At 39.9% G+C, this 23,796-nt stretch overlaps 1 protein-coding gene across 3 annotated transcripts in view; it reads left to right on the plus strand.

The window, feature by feature from the left end:
• Positions 1-23,796, plus strand: part of RNF145 (ring finger protein 145) — a 47,803-nt gene that overhangs the window by 14,677 nt on the left and 9,330 nt on the right. For all 3 annotated transcript variants that reach the window (XM_050905324.1, XM_050905325.1, XM_050905327.1), the window contains 4 exons: positions 6,907-7,015; positions 12,765-12,856; positions 17,786-18,021; positions 21,444-21,619. In XM_050905324.1, the coding sequence (XP_050761281.1) occupies positions 6,907-7,015; positions 12,765-12,856; positions 17,786-18,021; positions 21,444-21,619 (613 nt within the window). The remainder of the gene's footprint in view (positions 1-6,906; positions 7,016-12,764; positions 12,857-17,785; positions 18,022-21,443; positions 21,620-23,796) is intronic.

Consider the following 23,796-nt stretch of genomic DNA (forward strand, 5'->3'; position numbering starts at 1 on the left):
GTTGTAATTAGTCCCAGAATTCTGATCATTAGGTATGCTGCATTATAGAAACAGCCTGTCGTGGTTTAACCCCAGTCAACCACTCAGCACCAAGCAGCTGCTTCCCCCTCCCCCCTCTCAGTGGGGTGAGGAGGAGGAAAGGAGAAAAAAAAGTAAAACTTGTGGGTTGAGATAAGAACAGTTTAATAACTAAAGTAAAATATAATACTAACAATCGTAATAATGAAATACAATAATAATAATAATAGTAATGGAAAGGAATATAACCAAAAAGGGGGGGGGGGGGGGGGGGGAGGGAAAAAAAAGTGATGCACAATGCAGTTGCTCACCACCCGCTGACTGATGCCAGAGCTGCAATCCGCCCCTCCCGGCCAGCTCCCCCCTGTTTATATACTGGGCATGACGTTCTATGGTATGGAATACCCCTTTGGCTCGTTCAGGTCAGCTGCCCCGGCTATGCTCTCTCCCAGCTTCTTGCACACCTGCTTGCTGGCAGAGCATGGGAAACTGAAAAGTCCTTGGCTTAAGATAAGCGCTACTTAGCAACAACTAAAACATCAGCGTGTTATCAACATTATTCTCACACTAAATCCAAAACACAGCACCGTACCAGCTACTAAGAAGAGAGTTAACTCTGTCCCAGCCGAAACCAGGACACAGCCTCTGCATGATATGGCAGAAGTAGAATCAAAAGTCCATTTTATTTGTTCAGACAATACTGCAAATCTCTGTAAGGAACTCAGTTCTTGGATTATTTATACTTAGAGTGCATGATCTGTTACATATTTGAAAATTCAAGAAACAGCTGTTGAAACTGATGGCAGTACCCCAGTAATGAGTAAATTGTTTTGTTGGCATTATTTTCACTGAGATGTGCGGATGTTGAGAACAGGATTTCTGATCTCTGTTTATAGTTGCACTGTGCCATGACTGGGTAAATACTAATTTCCTTGTGTGCAAGTATGTTTAGATGTGTGCTTTCTCAGTTTAGAACTAATTTTTCAACATTTTCTGAAGAGCAAAATAATTGCTATGTTAGTTCAAAGTACAGAACTTCTTGGAGTGAGTAACATTTGTTTGGGCAGCTCTGGCTGAGTGGAAAGGTGAGGAAAAGGTGTGCCTTGGCATTGCCATGCAAAAACATCACTCCCCAAAAATGCAATACATCTTAAAGCCCACTACACTTATGCTGCCTTGAACAGTATTCAGTTAGTGGTGAGACAGGCTAGATGAAAGGTACCCTTTGTGGTGGTAGTACTGGTGCCTTGGTGGCTGCTTGAGACTGATAGGGATTTTGGCATTAAGTGCTCTCTGAATGGCTTGGCTTCTAGGTTGATTTCAGTGGAGTGAATTTTGCATGAGCTGTGTGTTGAAGCCACCTCTGATGCAGAAGAGGTCATTCTGTGTGGTGGCAGAGGTTCTGTATGACATTGCCTTTTGTAACAGAGCAGATGAAGAACTAGTCTCACTCTCAGAAGGACAGCATATCTGTCCCAGTTAATTCAGAAGACCCCATTTGACTGAGTTATCCTTCACAGGATGCTTAATGCAAATTGAGGATATACAAGAGCTTTTTGTCTCTCTTTTTACGTGACTTAAAAATAAGTGGCTGTTAGGGTTCCTTCTGGGCTTGAGCTAGCGTCCAGTGAAGAGGCTGCAGAATCTTCCTGGTAACTTCTGCATCATGTCTTTTAACTACCGTGAGCTCTAAAGTATATATTTTAAAAATCATCCACCCTTGAGATACATGATTTAGACATAGGCAGTTTATTAAATCTCTGTGTAAATTGTTGTGTAACCAGTCTGGTGACTAGTTCTCCTGAGAATTAGACACAGTGAAAATAAAGGTGCCAATTGTTGTTATAATACTTCTGCCATATCAAATACAGTTTTTCAGAAGTCTGTCCTGTGTTATTGGTACTTTCATGTTGTGGCCAGGTAGTTGTCTGAATAAACTGAAATGAGGACAGTCAAGGGTTAGGCTGAAATGAAATGGCTAACTCAGTAGTGCACTGATCCTGCATTGAGTCAGGAGAGACAGGAGTTTTGATGGTATTCTGTGGCTCAGGACTTGCTGCTTCACAACTAGTTGCTTTGCAAGTCATTGTAAGATGGACTATTTGCCTCCATAGGATATGGGCGAGTGGAAGTTAGGGCCCCCAGAATTAATCTCCTGGTAGAATCCGAGCAATTGTGCTATTACTTTCTGGTACTCCAAGAAATGGTGTGGTTTTATTAAGAAATGTTATGAACTCTTTCATGTGCAAAATACTCATTTTTAGACTAAACCTGCAGGAAACTTTGAGTAATAATGTGAAGTGGACACAAGGGATCTGTAATCATGCAAATGAGCACTAAAATGTTTCATAAAGAGGATGGGTTGCAACTTTGATCATGCTCCAGAAGCCTCCGTTGTATGCAGCATGTCAATAAAACAGACACCTGAGTCGGCAAAGAGGTAATACAGGGTGAGAGAAGCTGGGAAACACCTTGGTGGTACACAAATAGAGAGAGATTGCTGAAAGGCAATCTGTGAGCTGCTGCTTACTGTAACAATGAGCATTGCACAGTGAGAGGTTTTCATCTAGCTGAATCAACAAGTTGTAAATGAGATCATGAGCTAGTTAATACATGTGTTCTTGTCTAGCAATGTTTGACTTAGCTTTTCTGCTTATTATTTTCACATTTTATTTTCTCCAGTGGGGCCTAAATCTGTACCATATTGCACGAGAGGCAGTAGAAATTCTCTGCTTCCTTGTGTTCCTGAATAGGTACTGAGTGGTAGGTCTGTGTAAGGTTGGCAGAATGGGTCTTCTGTAGTGCTCCTTATAGCTGGAAGCCTAAGGATGCAATTCTGTTTCTTGGTGGCCTAGCACTAGGGCACTGCTACTGTATTCAGGAAAGAGTTTATTCTCTCTTGTCTTTATCTTTTTTTTTTAACATGTGTTAGAACGGTTTCTTTACCAGGGCAGGAACTGGGCTTCACTGACCCTGCTGGTTACACTTAAACAGAAAAGTAATTGGTGAGTTAAAAGGGACAATACACCAAGTCCTAAGAGTGACAATGGCATGCATGGCCTAAATCAAGAGAGGGGAGCGCTCATTGCAGTAGTAGAGCTCAAAAAGCTTTGGATGGAAGTGGGCGTTAGTTGCTGTTAACCCATGTCTCAAGGTTACCCAGTAAGGTGACTGTTTCTCAAACTGTAAATCCTTGTGTATGGAGGATCTCTCCAAAGGGATATGTGTTCTCAACATCATGTTTTCTCCTGACAGAGGAGGTGCAAATGAAAACAGAATGTAATGATTTAGATGAGAAGGCTGCTGTGAGAAATTTCATTTCCTGGTCCTTTGTTTTGAAGTAGAATCTCGTTTATGCCATACACTAATTACATCATTTGTCTGGGCAAGAACAAAGGGAATAGAATATTGCTGCTAGGATGTCTGAATTTGAGTTTGTCTTCCTTTTCTTCTGCAATGAGATGGTTTGGTAATGAATAATTTGCCTTTTTTTTTTTTTTTTTTTTTCTGGCAGAGGCATTGTTGATAAAAATGAGGTTGGTACCACTTTGGGAATAGGGCCTCTGCAGCAAAAATGCAAATATTGCAGTATGAAGTGTGTTGAAATCTCTCTCTTATCAAGTCACAAGAGGGAATTGTAAATAAGAGTGAAAGGGAACTACTTTAAATGTCTCTCCCCCTCTTCAAAAAAATCTAACAATTAGAGAAAACGGCTGCTTCAAAGTGAACATTTACATTCCAGCCTAAACTCACGAGCGGTGAGTTTATTGCTCAAGCTTCTGCGATAACCTTGGCTGTCTTGTGCTGCTTCCCTGTGCAGGGTTACAAGCATCTGTGCTGTTTGGAAGCCCTCTGTTTAAAAGGCAGAGATGTGATAGTAATCATCTCATCTTTTGATTTGTATTTGGACATTTTTTTCACTCCTTCAGTGTATCCTGCTATATTTTAGTTTAAGTTGTGATCATGTAGAGAAGAATGAACTTCGATCACTTCTAAAATACTCCCGTATAACATGGCTGTGTTGGAGTGCAGTTTCTGCCCTCTAAAATGTCTTCCTTTTACAGAAATTATCCTAGCACTGCTCAGGTACATCATCATGTGGCCAAGGAGCAAACTTCCATGTGATAGAATAAGGTAAAGAAGATGGCAGAGCTTAAATGCAGATACATTAAACAGGTATTCTTAGACTATTTATAGAGTAATAGAGGAATAAAAGACTGCATAATAAACTCCATTTAGTTCTCCACCTGAAGGTGAGTCATGGGCTACAGTGAGAAGGAAGGGTTTAGAGAGATTTGACTCCAGTGCCAGAATGATACGTGGCACAACCACGTGGGTTGTTCTGCAGAGAGAATTGTCCCTAACTAAGCAATCAAGGGAAGGTGGTGAATACACCAGAGACGAGGTGTTAAGAATGTCTGCAGATGGTGTGAGAGCTGCTGGAGAGCTGGCTCATGATGCTGTGATGTGGTGCAAACTAGTTAAAAGTCTTCATGGAGATTCTGCTGAGGAGTTCCTGCTCTTGTCATTTGTGTATGTGGTGGAAGGAAGGTGGTGAACAAAGATGAATTCCATAAAATACAAGTGTTTGCTAAGAAAACTGACTATGTAGAACATCTGCTGTGTTGTATTAACTAGAAGCATGTTATTCTGTATAAAACAGTTGCTAGAAGGAAACTGTTGTAGTGCTGGGTTTCAGGCCCCTTTAAAAAGCTCAGCGTAAGAATCATAGAATGGTTTGGGTTGGAAGGGACCATTAAAGGTCATCTAGTCCAACCCCCCTGCCATGAGCAGGGACATCTTCAACTAGATCAGGTTGCTCAGAGCCCTGTCCAACCTGAGCTTGAATGTTTCCAGGGGTGGGGCATCTACAGCCTATCTGGTTAACCTGTTCCAGTGTTTGACCCCCCTCATCATTCTAGTCTGAATCTACCCTCTTTTAGTTTAAAACCATTACCCCTTGTCCTGTCGCTACCAGCCCTACTAAAAAGTCTGTCCCCATCTTTCTTATAAGCCCCCTTTAAGTACTGAAAGGCCGCAATAAGGTCTCTCTGGAGCCTTCTCTTCTCCAGGCTGAAGAACCCCAACTCTCTCAGCCTTTCCTCATAGGAGACGTGTCCCATCCCTCTGATCATTTTTGTAAATGATCAAATGGATGCTGTAGAGAAACTAGAGATGGTGACTTGTATGATACTTCATTTTAATCAAAGAAACTATCAATTATTTCAGCTTTTGAAAAGGCACATCCTCAGACAAATGTGCAACTTGTCACATCTACTTTATGAAAGTACTTGAAAAATTACCATTAATGTTAAATACATAAATTGTATATTTGTATTTTTAAAAAGGTAAGTAAATAGGCTTTGTCTCTCTATCATCACTCCTATAATCTGTCGTATCTGAATTGCTCTTTGCTTGGCATACTGTGGGTCTGATGCCATTTCCAGGAGCATATTGCAAGTTACGTTCTTGAAGACCTAACTATTGGTAGAATTTTATAGAGATGGCTTATTGAAGGTGGCAGATATTAAGTAGCCTTGAAATACTGCTACATAAATACTGACTGACTCTGAAATTGTATCTTTTTCAAATATTGGAACATATTGTGGTCCCAAGCTGGTTTATAGTAGCTGGTTGTCCCAGTACTTATGAGTGCTTAATCTAGAGTTACATTATTTTCTTAAGTATTTTTAAAAAGCTCAAAGTATAAATTAGCTCAGTTAAAAAGGCTGTGCCCAGTGTTGCTGAATAGATGGATGAAACTTTAAATGTAACGTGACTAGTATAGCTGTAAGTGTCAGGGTAAGTTCTTCTATAGTGTTTTGTTCTTAGCTGCAGGGAAGTTGTTAGCTGTTGCCGGGTTTTTTTCCTAAATGGATTTCAGTGCCCGGCGCGTAAGCTGACCTTCAGAAAGAGCATGAGTGCACTGCATTGTGATGGAGAGCTTGGAAATAAAGATTAGTAAGGGCACCATATGCTGGGTTTTTGACCTGCAGAGTCTGTCAGGGAAGAAGAGGATGGGCATGTACCACCCAGTTATGAAGTGGGCTTCAAAGTACTGCTTTATTCAAGTGTCCTAATGAGAGCAGGTATGAAAAAAAGGATCGGTGTTCTGCTTGTTGGAGAGGCTGCTGGGCAGCCAGGCTATGTTCTTGAAGAGTAAAGCTGTATCTGCATTGGGTCTTTTTCCACAGTCTTACTAAATGCTAAAAAGTGGTGAAGCGACTGCCGGTGTAAATGCCTACAAAACCTAGGCTGTGCCAAGTCTTCTCCTTGATTTATGCAACACTGATAGCTTCAATGTGCTTTAATATCGCTAGTATGGAGAACAGCCTGTGTGTCCCCATCTCAAATTATGAGCATGCAAAGTGTCTTTAAACCATGAAGATATAGTGGAAGAATTAAAATGTGTAATGCTTATCAGCGTGGAAAGGTGTTCTGTGTGTCCTTTCCTTGAAGAAAAGGATTTTTTACATCACCTGACTGAGTTTGTTGGATGGGTAGGCTTTTTTCCCTGCAACACTGAAACTTGCTTTCACTTGGAAGAAGAGGGAGACCTAGGCCTGTTTTCCCTTTGTTACATAAGTTATGTTAATTAAGTTTTGTTAAAATACTGTGGATCAAGTCCATTTCTTGACATCTAGATGTAATCGTACAGAAGCTGGTAGAAGTATTTCTGTTCATGGGCGGGGGGGGAAGAAAAAGTGGCAGGTTTTTTGTGTGCTTTGTGTTTTGATGAGAGGAAAATGTAGGTACATGAATTTTAAAACCACATGAAAACAAAGGTTGTTAAAGAGATCTGCATAACTTGAGTGTTTATTCATATTAAGAAATTTGGCATTAGGTGGTGTTTTTTTCTGAAATTTCAGCCTCTGGTTTTTGTTACAGGTTACATCTTAAGTGTTGTGCTCCTAACTTTACCAAGGCAACACCTGGTTCAGCTTTACTTGTACTTTTTGACTGCACTGCTGCTTTATGCTGGGCACCAAATTTCCAGGTAAGAATAAATGGATTAATTTTGTTAGCTTGGTTTGGAAATTAGAAAAATGACTGATATTTTTTTAATATCTTGTATAAATGGGATAGGTCTGGTTTTGTGGAGGCCTTTTTCTATGCCAGACACCTAAATATATCTTGCTGTTGTCTTGAAAAAGTTTACAGAATTAAATATGCAGTCGTATGAAAATTCTGGTTTATTTTCATTAACTTAAAAGGAATTTTGAGCTACGTTTCTGTAGAGTTTAATGTCCATTAATCTGAGGAGAGAAAGCATTTACCGCAAGACTAAATGTGGCCTCTGATGTAGTAATCTGAGTTACTCAATGGCTCAGCTGACATGCTTTCAACACTAGAGCATTCTACAAAGCAGACAGGATGTTACTTTTAGTTTCCTGGCACCTATGATGGGAGAGAAATTAAAGATATGGAAGATGGTAAAAGTAAAGTAATAGTGGAATTTATTCTTAAATTCATCTTTGTTTATGTAATATATTTTACAATGAAAACAAAAAGAAAGGCAGTTTGGATCTAAAATGCAGAGCAAGAGGCTGAAGAACTCGAGTCGGACAAGACAGAGTCGATCATCTTCATTTGTTTGGCTCCAGCTAAATCTGTTGAAAGCCAAAGTAAACTGTCATACTGAAAAGAAGTTTAATTGGAACCAAAGAGAGTGCCATCACATTAATAGCTTTACATGGGAATTTTTGAAAATATGGACTTCCGCCTGATTTATTTTGGTGCCAGCTGATGGGAAACACTTAAAAATGTGCTTTTGATTGATTTAAGTGAAGGTTTGTTTTTCTGCGTCAAAATTGTTGTTCTAAAGCATTTGCTGGAGTATTTCTTACTCGGTATTTTGCGGTTCAGGGGAGTGTTAATGAAGGTTTTGTGGTGACTTGACATGTCACTCTTGTGGCTGTCAGAGTTGCAGTTAATGATTTCCTGAATGGATGAGGGTGCAAGAGAGGAATTGTGGCCTCTTACTGCCTGGGTAGGAAGGAAAGAGGATTTTTTTATCATTTTCAGGGGAGTTCTGAGTTTTTATAGGTACAGTTTGTAGGTGTTTCTTATAGGATTGAAGCCTTATTAGAAAAAGCAACCTAAACATTATTTAAGAACTTGTGTTGAAATAAAAATAAAGCTAGTAACAAATACCCATCAGATACAGGGCTTTGGTCCAGAACGTTTACAGCTAGAGATCTTTATGCCATTCTGGATCTTGAAATCTTTTAAAAGAAAGGGAGATGGTATGGATTTTGGTTGATACGTTAAGGGATAGCACTGTGTTTGATTTTAATACCTTTTTTTGTTTGTGTTTCTATGTAATGTGAATTGTGACTTCTATTGCTTTGTGAGGTTTGAGACTTTACAGGCTTCATTGAAACGTTAGATAACTTGCTTGGCCTGTTCGGCATATTCGTACTAAGCTTTCTCTATTTGATGCTTCTGGAGTGAGTTAATAAAGACTTTAATTAAATCTTGCATCAGCTGGCACAAAAAAAATATATTTAATTAAAAGATGTCTTGTATTCAAATAGTCCAGCAGTATTCCCTAGCTATTTTGCAAAGAAAATGTAGTTGCTAACACTTTTGAGTGAGCTTACCCATTCCCTACACATAAGACTGACTTGGTTTGGAAGGAAGCACTGTGCAAGGGGTTCTCAGCAGCAGCCTTTATATAATGTGGGGAGTGACACTTGCATTAGCTTTTCAAAAGAATTTTTGAATCCCATTAGTTTTTGTATTGAAAATAGTAAAGTGTAACACAAATACAATGTAGTGGAGCTATTCCTTTTATTGCCAAAGCTATCCAATTCCAACTGATGTTTCTGTTTAGCAGACTGATCATAACAAGACATACAGTAGTCACATGTGCAAACTGTTCCCGAGTGTTTTTTATTAATAATTCTGCTTAGAGCTGAAAACTTCCAGTGAATTACTTGCATGCTCTACCAGTCTGGGGTGCTATTTAAGACAGATGAAGAGGTCTCATATTGAGGCCAGTTTGGTTAATGCAAATTATAGAACAAGACCAGAATCAGCTGGCACTTGTGACTCTGCAGTGTCCTGGAAATTCTGAGCTGTTGAAAGACTTCAGCTTTCAGTGCTTTTTTTCCACCCCAGAAATAGCTTGCGGTTCAGCTGCAAGTCTGGGAATAACAAGATCTGAATTTTATAGTTAAGCTCTGACTTCAGACTTCCAGGTCTATGTGACCTTGACAAATGATCTAACTTCTTAAGTGTTTGTTTCCTTATCTGCAAGACTGAGAATTACCTTAATGTGTAAAGATTGATTAGCTAATGTTTGTGAACACTTGGAGAGTCCAAAAAGATGCTACATTTGTATGTAGCATGTTAACGTGGCATTTTGGGTGGAGATATTACACCATCTGTTTATGGAAAAAGGAGAAGTCAGCTTTAAAAACCAAAATCCTGCCGCTCCTGACAAGGAAAATGGATGCTGGTTTTATTTTATATGTAGCTGCACAAATGTCTTGCTTAAAAGGATCACGTTTCTTTTCCCCATTTCCAGCACTAAAACTTGGGAAAATAAATGATGCAGTTATGCAGAATAGAAATGATGCAATTAAACACACGGTTAATGCTAAAAAATTGAATCAACATCATTATCTTATTTCATGTTTTGCAGTTTTGTTATGATTGTATTCCAAGCATTGAGCCTTGCAGAGCTTAGAATGAGAAGATGGGAGGGGGGAAGCAAGAGACTGAAATGTTTCTTATGGATAATCTTAAAATACACTTTAAGTTATTTACAGTTAAGTTACACTTAATTTTAAGGTTGTCTGTAGACATCTAAAACCTATGAGAGTGTGTGTTTGATGTTGACGGCGGAGATTAATCAGCCAAAGTAAATCAGCAATATGAGTCAATTAGGTCAGATAACCACTGTGCCTTATGTCAGTCAATTACAAAGCATACTTTTAATAACAGAAGACCTTTCTACACTTCCAGTAACAAAAAATGGTCATGTGTGAAGCACTGTATCTCTTTACCTTTTTAGAGCAATGTTAGTCATGGCTGTCCGTGAATATATATTAACAGTCCAGCAGTTTGATTAAATGAGCCTGGGAATGCATCTACAGAATGAACAGCAGGCAGTCTGATCTAAGTTTTAATCTTATATCCTAATTTTCTAAAGTAATAATGTAGTTTCAGTCAGTTCATTAGCTAGTAAATAATGATTTTAGCATTCTTGTTTTCTTACATTGCTGCAGTAAAGTGAACAATTCTCAAATGTAAAAGCTACAGCTTAATACAGCTTTAATTGATCAAAATTGAGTGCAGACACTTGCTCTTCTCAGCATCTTGTATGGCACTGCAGCTGTTCGAGGCATCTTCTGATTGGTGTCTGTGCCAAAAGATCCTTGTGTTTGTACTGGTAATAAGAGAATCATTGCTTTGACTTCCCTTATTCAGACATCATCTACAAATACTGTTTAAAAAATTTAGGAGATCTTAAAACATTGCTTCTCCAAGCTGGTAGGCCTAAAACTCAATTAATGAGAGTTACTTAAAGAATTAAGCCAGGTACAAACCTCTGTGCAGATGACTGAATCAGATAGACAATGGCAAGAAATGTAGCTTGAAGGAATTTGGGTCGTCTCCAGGCACGTTCCTGGGGTAGAAGAAGCAACTGTAAGTGCAGCTTTGTTGGTATGTTTTAGCTAAGCTGTGTAAGGTCATCTTGCTACAGTTCGTATCCTGGATGGTTTTGTAACCTGTTTCCTAACAGATATAGAAGAAACTTGATGTCTTCACTGCTTTCCTTCTAGCCGTTTAGAAATAGCCAGTGTTTTCACCCTAAATTTGAGGATGGAGCATGATATTGCTAATACAAAAAGCCACCTTCAGCATGTTGCAAATGGTGTTATTTTTTTTCTCCCTTTGTGACTCTGATGGATTATCCTGTTCGTGTTGCTAATGCTTTCAGAAAGTGCTTTCTGCAGGTTCGTATGAAATAAATAAAAGAAAATACCCAAAATACCCATCCATATGGATGTTGGAAGGTGGGAAAAAACCTTGTGCTTAGCTATACCTTGATAACAAGGGGGAAAGCTCTATCTAGAATCAGTCATCTTAGGTGCCTTTTCAATCCTCATGTGTTTTTAATTGTAGGTTACAGTCTAAAGAACCCATTTCAACATACCTTGCATATACTCTGACACTTGAAAAGCTGCGGTGAGTAGGCAGGGTTGTCAGCTATGAAGAACAGGCTTTGAAGTGTTTGTTTTAGTACTTTAAGATTTATGTCTTGAATTCCAGAGATTTTTTGCAAATGAAAATGTGAATACCTTAGCTTGGGGTAGCAAGCTAATACTAGAAGAAGGGTATATTTCCACATTTCTGGGAGAAGTGAACGCTTCCAGTAGCACTGAGTTGCATATTTTTCTACACTGAAATAAAAAGAGCAATTCTTGTATTGGTTGTGGTTTCCGGTACTGTTTGCCTTGCCTTGCTTTGACTGCATCTGTTCCCAGCAAGCGTGGCTTGCCTCACTGATATAAATAAATACGTAATAAATGAAGTGCCATGCCCCTCGAGCAAACAAACTCTGCTAGCTCCATGTGGGGTCAGATCAAGTGTGTCTGGCATTCCCAGGATGTGACACAGCTAGACATGAATGACTGAACAGTATCAGCCAGGTACGAGCACAGGCTTAGTTGTGCTGCTGGTGGCACAGTTGGTAGTGTCATAACAAGGGTGGAGGAGCAGCTGTCCTGGGAGTGGAGAAGGAAGGATCACAGGGCAAGGCAGAAAAAGGGGCTGGAGATCTGGATGCAAAGGGTCATGAGTATTATCTGCTGTCTCATGGCAGGGGATTAAGGAGCCACTGGAGAATTACTGCTGTGCTGTTCCAGGATCGCCTTCTGAAAGTGCAAAATGCTTGCTCTTAGTGTGAAGTTCATATTTGAGTTATATTGCTGTTAAATATGTTAGCCTGCTTGAAGGCAGAGCTGATAGATGATCACCAGCAGCAGAAAAATGCCCAGTCTCCTCAAATTCTTACCTTTTTCTTTGGCTGCCTGAGCCCAGCCTCCTAGCCAACCTTTTCTGAGAGAAATTACAAATATCCTGTCAGATTTTCAGACTGTCTTACTGTGTCTGTCAATAGTGATCTATCAGTTTGAGGGTATCTGGTTGGTCCCCCAAGTTTCCCAGGATGGAGCTAAACTTTTGAATCACGTTGGGTAAACGGATTATGAACCAACTCTGTTCCTGACTCTAGTCCGTAACTGTCACTTTTCCTTCATACCTATTTTTTAATTCGATGCAAAGAGATTGTTAGGTGCAAAATACATAAGCATTAAATTGGAAGACCTCTCTGTCAAGCTCTCAATTTTTTTTTTTCACATGGAGCTGGTGGGAAAAGAAATTATTATTAGGAAGAAGAACACTTAATAAGGATACTTAAAAATGGAATGGTGCTTAAGAGGCTTTGTCAATAAGCAGTTTCAGGCCACACTCTGAAGAACAGCTTGGATGTCCCAAAGGATTTTTACAGCTATGCCAGTGAGTCTAATTACAGATAATACTTCTCTTGCTTAAGTCATGCCTCAGTTAGATCCTTACATCAGTGAGGCTGCTGTAACAGTAGTGTTAATATTGCTTTTTGTAATTTAGTTAATTGACTGTGACATACACTGAAGTTACATACGTGTGGAATGAATAAATTGCTTCTTGTCTGATCAGATGGATCTTAATAGTTTGTGGGTTTATTTTTTTAGGGATTATGTGAGGAGCGAATTGGAATCAGGATATGAAGGGCCAATGTACTTGGAACCTCTCTCTATGAATCGTTTCATGACTGCTTTAGTAGGTAAGTGCTTTAAATATTTGTGATGCAGGAGACAGCTCTGCCTAATTCTCTTCATTGAAACCTATGCACGTTTTACCTCTTGGTTTCAAATCTCTCATATCACTTTTAGTAGCTGTGATTCTCATTAATGTGCAAGAGGCTTGGGACGCTAGGTGTATCCTGCCTGGCTTTTTCTATGCCGCTGATTTAGCAATACTCCCGTACTTGCAGCTTTGAAGTATTTTCTAGGTCTGTTTGTCATGCTGTGCCCCTATGTTCTTCTCAGACTCACAATCTGATTCAGAAGGACTGGATTGACTCTAATAATCTTTAGGTGGAAAGTACTGTAGAAATTTCAATAGTAACGTGTATTTGTAGTGCTTTTGTCAATGAAAGTGTTGTACAAGTATTCTTTATTTGCCTTAAAGAATGCTATCATTCTCTTACAAAAAAACTGGTGAAATAGACTTGTACGTGTGTACATGGGACTACAGGCTACTTTTTTTTTTTTTTTTTTTAAACGAAGTCCCAGGGATATTTCTAATTAGAGTTAGGGAGTAACAAGTCAAAACTACATTTAAAATGTGTTTGATTAATGGCAGAGATGACTTCTCTACCTAAAAATCCCAAATAAATCCTGAAGAATTGGACTTTCTAGACTGTTCCCTTACCCTTTGAACTTTGACTGGAAGAGAATAAATTCAGCATTAAGGTTGCTATGCCATACCATATGTTGTACTGAGAGGATGTTGGAATACACCCCCCACCCCCACCCCCCAATGTGTATTTGAAAATTAAGCCTGAGACAAGCTTGGAAGAAAAATCTTAATTCCTTTCACTAAGATCTATGGTTTTCATCAGATTATTGACAGATTTAGTCAGCCATGTACCGTTGGCAAAACTCAGCTGCTTTCTGTTTACTTGCAGTTGCTACTGGCAGATATAAATGGGTTTACTTCTTTACAGTATGTTAGGTCTACCAGAATATATACATCTCCTGTTTGCCTGCATTCTTACTTTCAAATGTGGCATTTGTCTTTGCTTTTAATGTTTTTTTTTAATAGAAATAACACTGGTATTTTTCAAGGAAAGGAAATCTTCTTTAGATATTGTTTCTTCTCTCTTCTGGATTTCTAGATATATTCTATTTTGCTGTCTTGTCAAATGACACCAAAGTACAAGTAAAGCCTTTAGCATGTTTCTATGAGAAAATATTTGTAATTAGTCCTTTGAATCTCTGTCAGGTGCAATGCAGGGTCCCATGATAAAGCAGAATCCCTCAGAGAGCTTCACAAAGCAGCAGGCAGGCCTGGGCAGGAAGAGATCAGGAGGCATTGTGTCATTCAGTAACATTTAGACAGAAACTAAACTGAGAGTCAAACCCATTATGCTTCATCCAGGTTTTAATATGGATTAAAAATAAGTGAGAAAAAGATAATACTGTTTTTATCCAATACAGTTTTGGGTTGTACTGGGTGTCAGACTGAAGTGTCCCCTTATTGTAATTGTTTTTCAGAAGTAAGTGCTTGACTATACTAGCAAATGTGTGTACGTTAACATACTTGGTATCCCCATTATTAATTTCCGCTGTTCTTTTAAAGCCAACTTGAAAGTGTAATTTTAGTCTTGATGGCAAGCAGTCATCTTTGGGGAAGACCTGTGAAAGTGGGCTATGAGGTTTGACAGTGTTTTGTATAAATATGAAATACTTTCTCAAATCTGTTACATACAAAGGTATTTATCCAGTGCAATCTGCCATGTCTCAGGAGTGTACTGCACTGAACTGTGTCATCTTCACAGCAAAATAAATATACAGGTGCTTTGCTCCATCTTTTTCTTACATGTTCTGCCAGAGTGTTGTGCTGCAGCACTGTTGACAAAGGTACTGAGGCAGGTGCATGGGGGAATAATGGTGCTACTGATAACAGCTCTGGTTCCTAAAAGTTCTGGTCAGAATTAAGGGGATGATGTACAGCACACCAGCTGGTTCACAAATTTAATCTTTGTTAATGCTTGTTCATTAGTGCTTTTTGAATGGCCTCTCATAGTCATTTCTTCCCCTGCATCTAATTCAGTCTGATGACTGTTGACTAGGATTACTAATACGTTCCTAAGTGCTGGATGGAAGAAATAAATGTCTTTGAAGACTGCCCCTTGGATGAGTGTGCGCTTTGTGAGCATGTCAGCTGTGAACATTACAAAGCTGCGTGGTTTTGGAAGCGATGCTACCATGAAGACTTGCTTTTTCTCAGTGCACAATAATGGGATTATATATTAACTTTAAGATACCTTGTTTTTTGAATAACAGTTAATGACGTAGCCAGGGAATTTGTTAACGTCAGCTTTTTGAAATTGGGAATGAAATAAAGACCGTTCCCTACTCAAAGTGGCTTGAACACTGGCTGTACTGCATAGGCTCTCTTGTTGCACGTTTTCCATTAGGTTATGAGCTGGGAGGCTTTGGCTACCTGTCAGCAATGTTTAAGGTGTTTGTGGAGATTTTTTGGGAAGGGAAAAGAATGGGCAGGAACTTAAGGCAATAGATTTCTTCCTTATTGCCTCATTCTCTAGCAGAGGAGCCTGCTGTCCTGCAGGAGGATTCCAGCTGTTGGGTTCATTAGCTGTGTCTGGCAGTTTTCAGTCCACAGCATTTAAGTTTACAAAGTGCAAACATTCAGCTGGATTTGCTAGTCTTAGCAGATAGCTAGAGCGTTAAAGTCTTTTTACGATTTGATATGGGGTACAAACGAATGTCTTCTGACTGAGACTGCTATGTGTGATGACCGACGGTGTACAGCCGCACTTGGAGATAAACTATGATTTACTGCAGAGAGAGATTGTCTGTCCTGAGCTAGGGTGCTGCTTTAAACCCCAGTTTAAAATTGGAAGTACCAGTCACTAAAAGGTCCACTGGAGACATTTTTAGGCCATTCCTGAAGGGATTGAGAATTGACAAGGTGCAGGAGGAGATTGGGACCGCCAGAGAAAGTGCTCTATGTATTGCCTTTGATGGTGTACAGCTCTCCTTCCCATGACAAGTAACTTTTGATTGGTGTTTAAATTAAAAAGGTTGGGAGAGTTGGAGAGTTTAGCAGGGATGACCAGCATACTCAGCACATCACTCTTGGAGGAAAGCAGGTTTTGCTGTTGCATGAGATGAGACTGAACTCAGAGGTCCTATTTCGTGATTGGAGAGCTCCAGAGTCATCACAAAGAGCGCTGGATTGTTTAACGTAATGTTGTCGCAATATTTTATTTCAGATGACGACACTCTTACTAAATCCTGAAGAACATATTGGATGCTGGAATTTGTATCCCTTTGTGTGTGAAGCTGGGTTGCCTTAGTTACCATGAGTCGCAGAAATCCTCGCAAGCTGATTGTGCCAGGCTCCTGAATATTACAGCACAGCAGTGTGCTGGTGGTATCTTAAATAGGGTTGTAGCAACGTGTGTGTGGGCAGAGGACAACAAAGCAGAGGGAGAATGCTTCAGAGCTGGACTCTGTTGAACGAAAAAGATGAGTAGAGTAACTTTCTCTGAGGCTTCTAAGACCCAGTATGCTGATAGTGTCTTGCTGAGAGCAAGGGTGCTTGTTCTGAAAAGACATCTGCTAATTCAAAAATACATCTAGCAAATTGACAATAGGACTTAAACTTGAAAGAGAACAGTGTGAAGGAGGAAGAACTTTGTATGCTTAAGTAGCAGAGATTAGAGATTACTTTCAGCTCAGTTGCAGTTATTTTGAAAGCAGAAGTCTTTTCCTAGGTAGGGAAGCTAGGCAGAATGAAAGCAAAACCCTGGTACTGCTATTTCTCCTCTTGCAGCTTCCCTCCCCAACTCATCCAGAAAGGCTTACAAGGTCAGTAAGCTGATGTGAACACATGGAGTAAGCACTGACATAGAGATGTTAACTGCCTTGATTTTGTTACTCTATGTTTTGCTAAGGCTAACTCCTGGTTTCAGGAAGAGTTGTGAAATGCGAACATTAGTGGAGGTAACTCCAGAGCATAAGCACTTGGGTTTAGTACCACGTATTGTGGCTTTCAGATGTAAGCTAACAGAGATGGTGAACAAGGTTCTGCTTTTAAATAATATGCAATACACTTTTTCCTCACTGCAAAATGATGAGTGAGAATTCTTCTTATCTAGGCAGCGTGTATTTCATCCCATTCTGTTTCCTCTGAGATAAAGGGTAGAACTTCCAGTGACACTAATGGGAGCAGTTATACTGGAGTGGTCTGCTCTAGAAATACCACCCTCCAAATCTCTGGGTGTGTGGGAGAGATGTGCTTGTGTCCCTGCCAACTGTTAAAGAGAATTTAGTTGTTAATTATCTGTCACTTGCAAGCTTCAGTGGTAATTTTGAGCAACTGCCTCAGGGCATTATGAAATTATTGAAGTCTCAGCTGCTGACCTGGCTGTTCTCCTGTTGCTGTTCTTGGCCAGTAATTCCTCTTGACAGTATAAATATTGTTGGTCTAAAAGCCATTTGGGACCTCCGATTACTTTTTTATGTAAATTGGGATGAAATAGTAGTATAGCTGGGCTTCAGAAAAGCTACTGCTGTGTATACAGATACTGATGGGATTTAAGTTGAGCTGGGGATGTTAAGGAAAGAGAGGGATGACTTGCTGGGTTATCCTCTGCATGATTTATTCCTGGGACTTCATATTAATCTGAGTATGATTCTGCATGTGTTTTGGGTTTACATCTCACTAATCTGTAAAGTGAAAGCATGCACTTTGCGTAGTTTGAAAATTGTAACTTCTGTGACCCAGCAAAAGATGCGGAGGAGCCTGGTTTCGTAACAGATATGTCCTAGTTAGAACTGTCATAATATGCTGGATGTTGATAACTGTGTTATGGAAAGATAACGTATTAAAATACGTTTTTTCCTGAAGGGGATAGGGGATAATCAGCTTGATTATAAATACTGTGTCGCATTTTCAGGTCAGCTGGTGGTATGTACGCTCTGCTCCTGCGTCATGAAAACAAAACAGATCTGGCTTTTCTCTGCTCACATGCTCCCTCTGCTGGCACGACTTTGCCTGGTCCCTTTGGAAACCATTGTCGTCATCAACAAATTTGCCATGATTTTCACTGGTTTGGAAGTTCTCTACTTTCTGGCATCAAATCTTCTGGTGCCCTATAACTTGGCGAAATCTGCATACAGAGAGCTTGTCCAGGTAAGACAGTGAATGTAACAATTTTATTTTCCGTGGCCTGAGCCTTTTTTGCAGGAAAGAAATAAAAAAATACTTTAGCTGTCTTCTGTGCGGCTGTGTGTGTGTTAACTCATGCTTTCTTAGCAAACCAAATGTGTTCCTATCCATAACATCTTTTCTTTAATTTATGGTAGCTTATAATTTTTATAGGTGAGAAGTTAAGACATTAGCCTGAATTATGCTGCTGGCCAGCTGAGTGTGTCCACTTTGCTTAGTCCTTCCCAAATCCAGGCTAAAAGACAAGACTGTGACAGAATGGAATTTATTTACAGCCTCATTAAGAGAGCAAAGTAATCCCCGTGCATTAATTGTAGTAGCTGTTCATTTCAAGAAATGCCTTCTGTATGAAAAGCATTTGTAATTATAGTAGTGTTAAAATGGGAGTAACACTAAAGCTGATTTTGACTGTAATAATCACTGACTTACAGTCAGTGATTTGTAACTTGCAGACAGTGATTTGAAAGGTCTGTAGTGTTTTCTTTAGAACAGCAGCATTGCTGAGACCTCTAACAAAAGAGTTAGCAGAAACTGAGAAGACTGATCTGACGTATCCATTTTGTCAATGCTTTGACATCTGATATATTTAGTTGAAAAGACACTTAGTGGTACAGAAACATCACACCTCACATTTTTTTATAGAAAAGTAAAAAATATGTGTATATGCATCCTTCTTATATTTCAGTATAAAAAGATTGATGCTTGCTTGACTTTTGACTGACCCACTATTTCAGCTCTCACCACTTGCTGGATTTTTTTTTCAAACCCAGCCACTGGTTTTCTGCCTTCTGCTCTTCAGCCCAGAAGCAGTCTGAAAACTAACTTGTTAAGCTCTTTCAAAGCCCTCTTTATAGCTGCTCTTTGCTGTCGCATCTGTCATACACAAACAAAAACTTGGCAACAGTAGGTGTCTGGTGGGCCAAGGTCTCAGCCTGTCATGTTGATCATTACCGTCCAGTTATTTATTTTATATGTAATTGGCCTTTGGAGCAGGATTATCCTTCTGTGCTTGTACAGCACCTAGCATCATCTGATTTTTGTCGATAACTAGCTTGTAGATTTGCTGATTAACAACTAATTTGGGAGCTAACGGCAAAGCTTCAATAGCCTTGTTTGCCAGTGAGAATAGGAAAATCATGCTTACTGTTTACTTAGAGTGGTAACGTTTAGGGTAAAACAGTTGCGTGGCTTTGTACAGCTCAAAGACTTGCAACGGGTTGGAACCAGCACTTCCTTTTTCCATGTGCATGAATGGAGGCAGAGGTTAGCTTCCTGAAGTCAAATTCAGATCAGATGTGGATTTGAGAGCCATGTATCTATTTTTTTAGACACACATGTTTAAAACACTTCAACATCTTGTGAATGTTTTAATTGCAAATACATTCTGGGGTGAGGGGGGAAATAGTTGTTTCATGCTGATTTTTTGTTTTGTTTTGTTTGTCAGAATTGTATTCTAAATATAGCTGTTACACAAGTCTCCTCATCTTTAGGATTACTTGTCTCTTCCACCCCCTGTATTTCAAATCTTTGCATGCCAGGCTGTATTACAGTGTTGTAATCATGAGGAAGAAGTATTCCCTATTCCTTGTACGTGGCCTTTGGACACTGATCTTACTCTTTCTCCTGACTTTTTAAGCAGAGGGCATAAAGTTTTTTTCCTTGGGAATACAGAGAAAATGGCAGAAACTTTATAATGTGGCACTGGATTTATAATAGTGTTATATGCTACTTTTCTAAATGCATGTAGTAGAGAGCCCGTTGGAGAGAAAAGTTCTGTGTGAGTGGTTTTTGCATTGTATTGACAATATGGGAAAACAGGATTTTTGTTTTTAAAGAGCTTGCTGCTCTTTGCCTGTGTTCCTGAAACAGAACAGAAAAAAACATTGGCTCATAGTGTGTTCAGTTGCAACTCCACTACAGATCAAGATTAGTATGCTTATTCCAGAGGAGGATATTGCCATTTTGTCTTGAATATTTTCCTGCATGTGTTTCCATCGCTATAACTTTGTGCAGTTGTTAGTTTTCAATGATGCCTTCATCCTGGTGTTTGGGAGTTTACTACTGTTGTAGGCTGGATTTGATTGCTGTTTGGTATCAGTGGCAAAACTTAGTGAATATTGGGATGTTAAACACCAGGAGTGTTTCCTGAGAAAGCCGTAATAGGTGGGCCAAGGCAGCTTTGTGTGTATGTATTTCAGACTGTGGCTAATGGTGTAATTTAAAAGCACGTCCAGAACCTTGGCTGCCTACTTGCAGCAAAAGATGCCAGAAATACCTCATGGTTATGAATCTCTGTTATGAGTGTAGCATGACCCTTTTCCGATGTGGTGGCGCACTCTGCCAGGAGCTGCATAGGATTGCTTGCGTTGGTCCCAGGCCAAGGGAGTCTCCTGAGGGCAGATGCACTTCCTTCACAAGTCTGTGTGCAAAGCTAAAAGCAGCAGCTTGGCACCGTATCGCTGCCAGTAGCATATTGCTTGTCGATCAGCCACAGTACATACTGCAGCAGGTCCCATGAATGTAATATCCCTCATGCTTGTCTTGAAGGACTAAGTAGGCAGCTTTTTTAGTGTTTGCTAAACTTTGCTAGCCGTTATGGAATTGTATGTCACTGTGGGAAGCAGGTGATGAGGAAATAGTAGTTATGAGTGATTTCCTTTTGACCTTTTGTATTAAGTCCAGCTATATGAAGTTCCAGCTTCTTGGAAATGACTGTATTGTAACTTTAGTCTTTGTGATACAAAAGAAGTAAATTGAGCGTCAGAGTCTTCTGAAATAACTCTTAAGCATGAATTTCAAAACACTTGGTGGATTAGGAGCAGTCAGAAGTCCGGTACATGTTCTTTTTGAGATACTTAAACATAAAATGTCTGAGGTATTAAGCTTTTCCTTCAAAACAGTTCAGCAGAGCAGATTTACTGTGCTGAAGTGATATGGCTCATATTTCAGTATCTAGTGTGTGCAGTGACTTGGCAGTAGCTACAGAGAAAACAACATTGCTGTGACTTAAGCTGGGCAAAAAGGTCTAAGAGGGTTGTGCATGAACTGGAGGCGTGCGTCCTCGCCCCTCTGGCTGTGAGTGGGCTGCAGTCAGCAGCTCCGAGCCAGTTATTCGTAGGAGGGGGCATTCAGCTGGTCTGATAGTTTGCTGCACAGTCAGGTACTTGTCCCTGCTTCAGGACAGACAGTGGTAATATGTCGCTGCTGAACCTGGGCTCTCCCTTTGTCAAACTGTAGTTTGATGTACCTCCTCTTTTCCTTCGGGATGGCTAATGCCATGTGAATTATCCTTAGCTTCCTTGTGGCTATACTGTTGACTGTCCTTTTGTTATCAAATCACAGGTGCTGTGAACCAATAACAAACTGCGTTTTTCTGTCTTGCCCAGGTGGTGGAGGTATATGGTCTCCTGGCTTTGGGGATGTCTCTGTGGAACCAGCTGGTCGTCCCAGTTCTTTTCATGGTGTTTTGGCTTGTCTTATTTGCTCTTCAGATCTATTCCTATTTCAGTACACGGGACCAGCCTGCCTCAAGAGAGAGGCTCCTCTTCCTCTTCTTGACAAGGTAATTAACCAGTTTGCAAATAGTCGGTTTTCTCTTTTGACTATCTTCTGAAATGAATGTGCGTGCTCTTTTAGAGACTAGATATGTAGATTGGCTTTATTGCATTTGGATACCCAACAAATATTTGTCCTTATCGCAGTGACCATGTATGTAAACCCTGTTACGCTTGTCCTGCAGAGGCATGGATCCCGTTCAGAACAGACGGCATTAGTAGAACTGTGGGAGAGTTCCCAAAGAAAGCAAAATATTCCTTTGATGAGGGAATAGCTATAATTAGAGCTTTGGTCCAGAAGTTGTTTTCAGTATACAAATTGGTTTTAAGTCAGAGATATTTCAGCTGAAGTTCAGTCCAACTGATATCTTATTCATGATTGTGTTGCTTTCTGAGCCCTTTATGTCTTGTTTCTTCATTCTGGTGTGGGACACATTCTTGAGTTCATCCAAGCAGCTGAAGTAGCCAATTCACAAAGTAACTTTTGAGCCCAGTGGTTAATTTGGCAGAGGTATAAAAGTCTTATAGATACCAAATTCCCAAAAGCTTTGTAAAAACTGGTTGTAGGGTAAAGGAGAGAGGCCCATTCTAGTGCTCTTATTGAGAGATAGGCAGCATTTGAGGGATTCTTCTGGCTGGACCCTGTGTGCCTTTGCTGGCTGTTGTTTAACTAGAAATTACAGCCCACAAAAGGGAGTGTGAGTGTAGGGCAGAGAGGTACTGGGTGTGTTGCAGAAGGTGGGTTAGGCAAATTAGATAGTGAAATACTTGGATGGGGAGAAAAGAGGTAATAGTTGTCTAAACACACAGGTAACATAGGACGTAATCTTTAGAGACCATACATCATTAGTTCTCCTGTTTGGGTAGCAACGTGTTTGAGTAACTTGCTCATCACCACAGTTTTGCAGTCAGACTTTCCAATTGCTTAGCTTTTTCTTGCATATCTGTGGTGCCATAGTGTAAGCTGTCAAAATTCATTATCATTAAGGAGAAATGCCAGGGATTTCATTGCATGTAGTATTAAAATTGCTTACAGTGTCGCATTGTGTTATGTAAAAGCACTGATTATGTTACCTGGTTGTTAACTAAACCATTGGTGTCTGAAGTTTTTCCTCCTGTTCATCTCTGTTGCAATTTTAGTTTTGTTACAATAGAGTACTGCATTTAGCAGTTAGCAGAGGTGGGGGAAGCTATCCTTTTCCTAAGTAAGTTCCTAAGTAAATAAGTTGAGTTTATTCCTGCACCAAATTGTTAGACTTCCCCTATTCATGGCAAAACAGGGAACTTGCTTTGCAGACTTGCATTGACTTGATCTGAGTGAATGAATACCAGTTGGTCTCTGAAGTTCTTCCTGCAATTGGAAAAATACAGAAAAACTATGCAAGTGTTCTCAGCTCTGTCACAGTATAAAAACAATAAACACTTATCCATCTTAAAAACACAAACTCAGGTAGTACCACTAACAGCCTCCTACCCCTTAGGAAGGAGCTGAAATATGTTGTCAGGCCAGTTAATAATGTAGTGCTGACTGTTTAACAAAATGGAAGAAAAGATGTGCTCTTCCATGAAAGTGAATGAATTCTGCATCTGTGCCCTTTAAGTGTAATGAGTGCTTAAAATAGTGTAGCTGGAATTCAGGTGAGAGCAATTGGAGTGTGCAGAATAGCTGTGTCCGATGTTCATAAGAATGCCCAAGTAGCTGTACTGGGTCAGACCAAATATTGGTCTAGCCTAGGATCCAGCTTCCAGCAGTGGCTGTAAATGGGTGCCTGGAAAGACACCCACCCATAATACAACAAACAGGACGCTTCCTAGTACTCATCCAGTCCCACATCCAACTTCAGCTGTCAGGCTGCATTAGCTGGATATAGTTAATATGTATTCAGTAACCCTCAAAAGACTTCCATCAGTTTGTGCTTTCTGCCCTTGAACCCATGTATGCTTGTGTGATTTGAAAGATCCTGAGGCAAGGAGTTTCACAGCTTAACTTGGTCTGTATGATGAAAAATCCATTTTGATTGTTTGAATCCATATAGTTCCATTCAATACCCTCAATTCATGTATTGGGGGGGGGGAAGACCAAGCAGTTCTGTTGTTTTCTTTAAAATCGAGAGTAGCATAGGTCTGTTCTTCCCAGACTGGAAAGCTCTTGCTTGCATGTTTGCTATTTAAAAAGTGTTCTGTA

This window comes from Gymnogyps californianus, chromosome 14 (assembly GCF_018139145.2).
Source record: "Gymnogyps californianus isolate 813 chromosome 14, ASM1813914v2, whole genome shotgun sequence".
Classification (NCBI taxonomy): domain Eukaryota; kingdom Metazoa; phylum Chordata; class Aves; order Accipitriformes; family Cathartidae; genus Gymnogyps; species Gymnogyps californianus.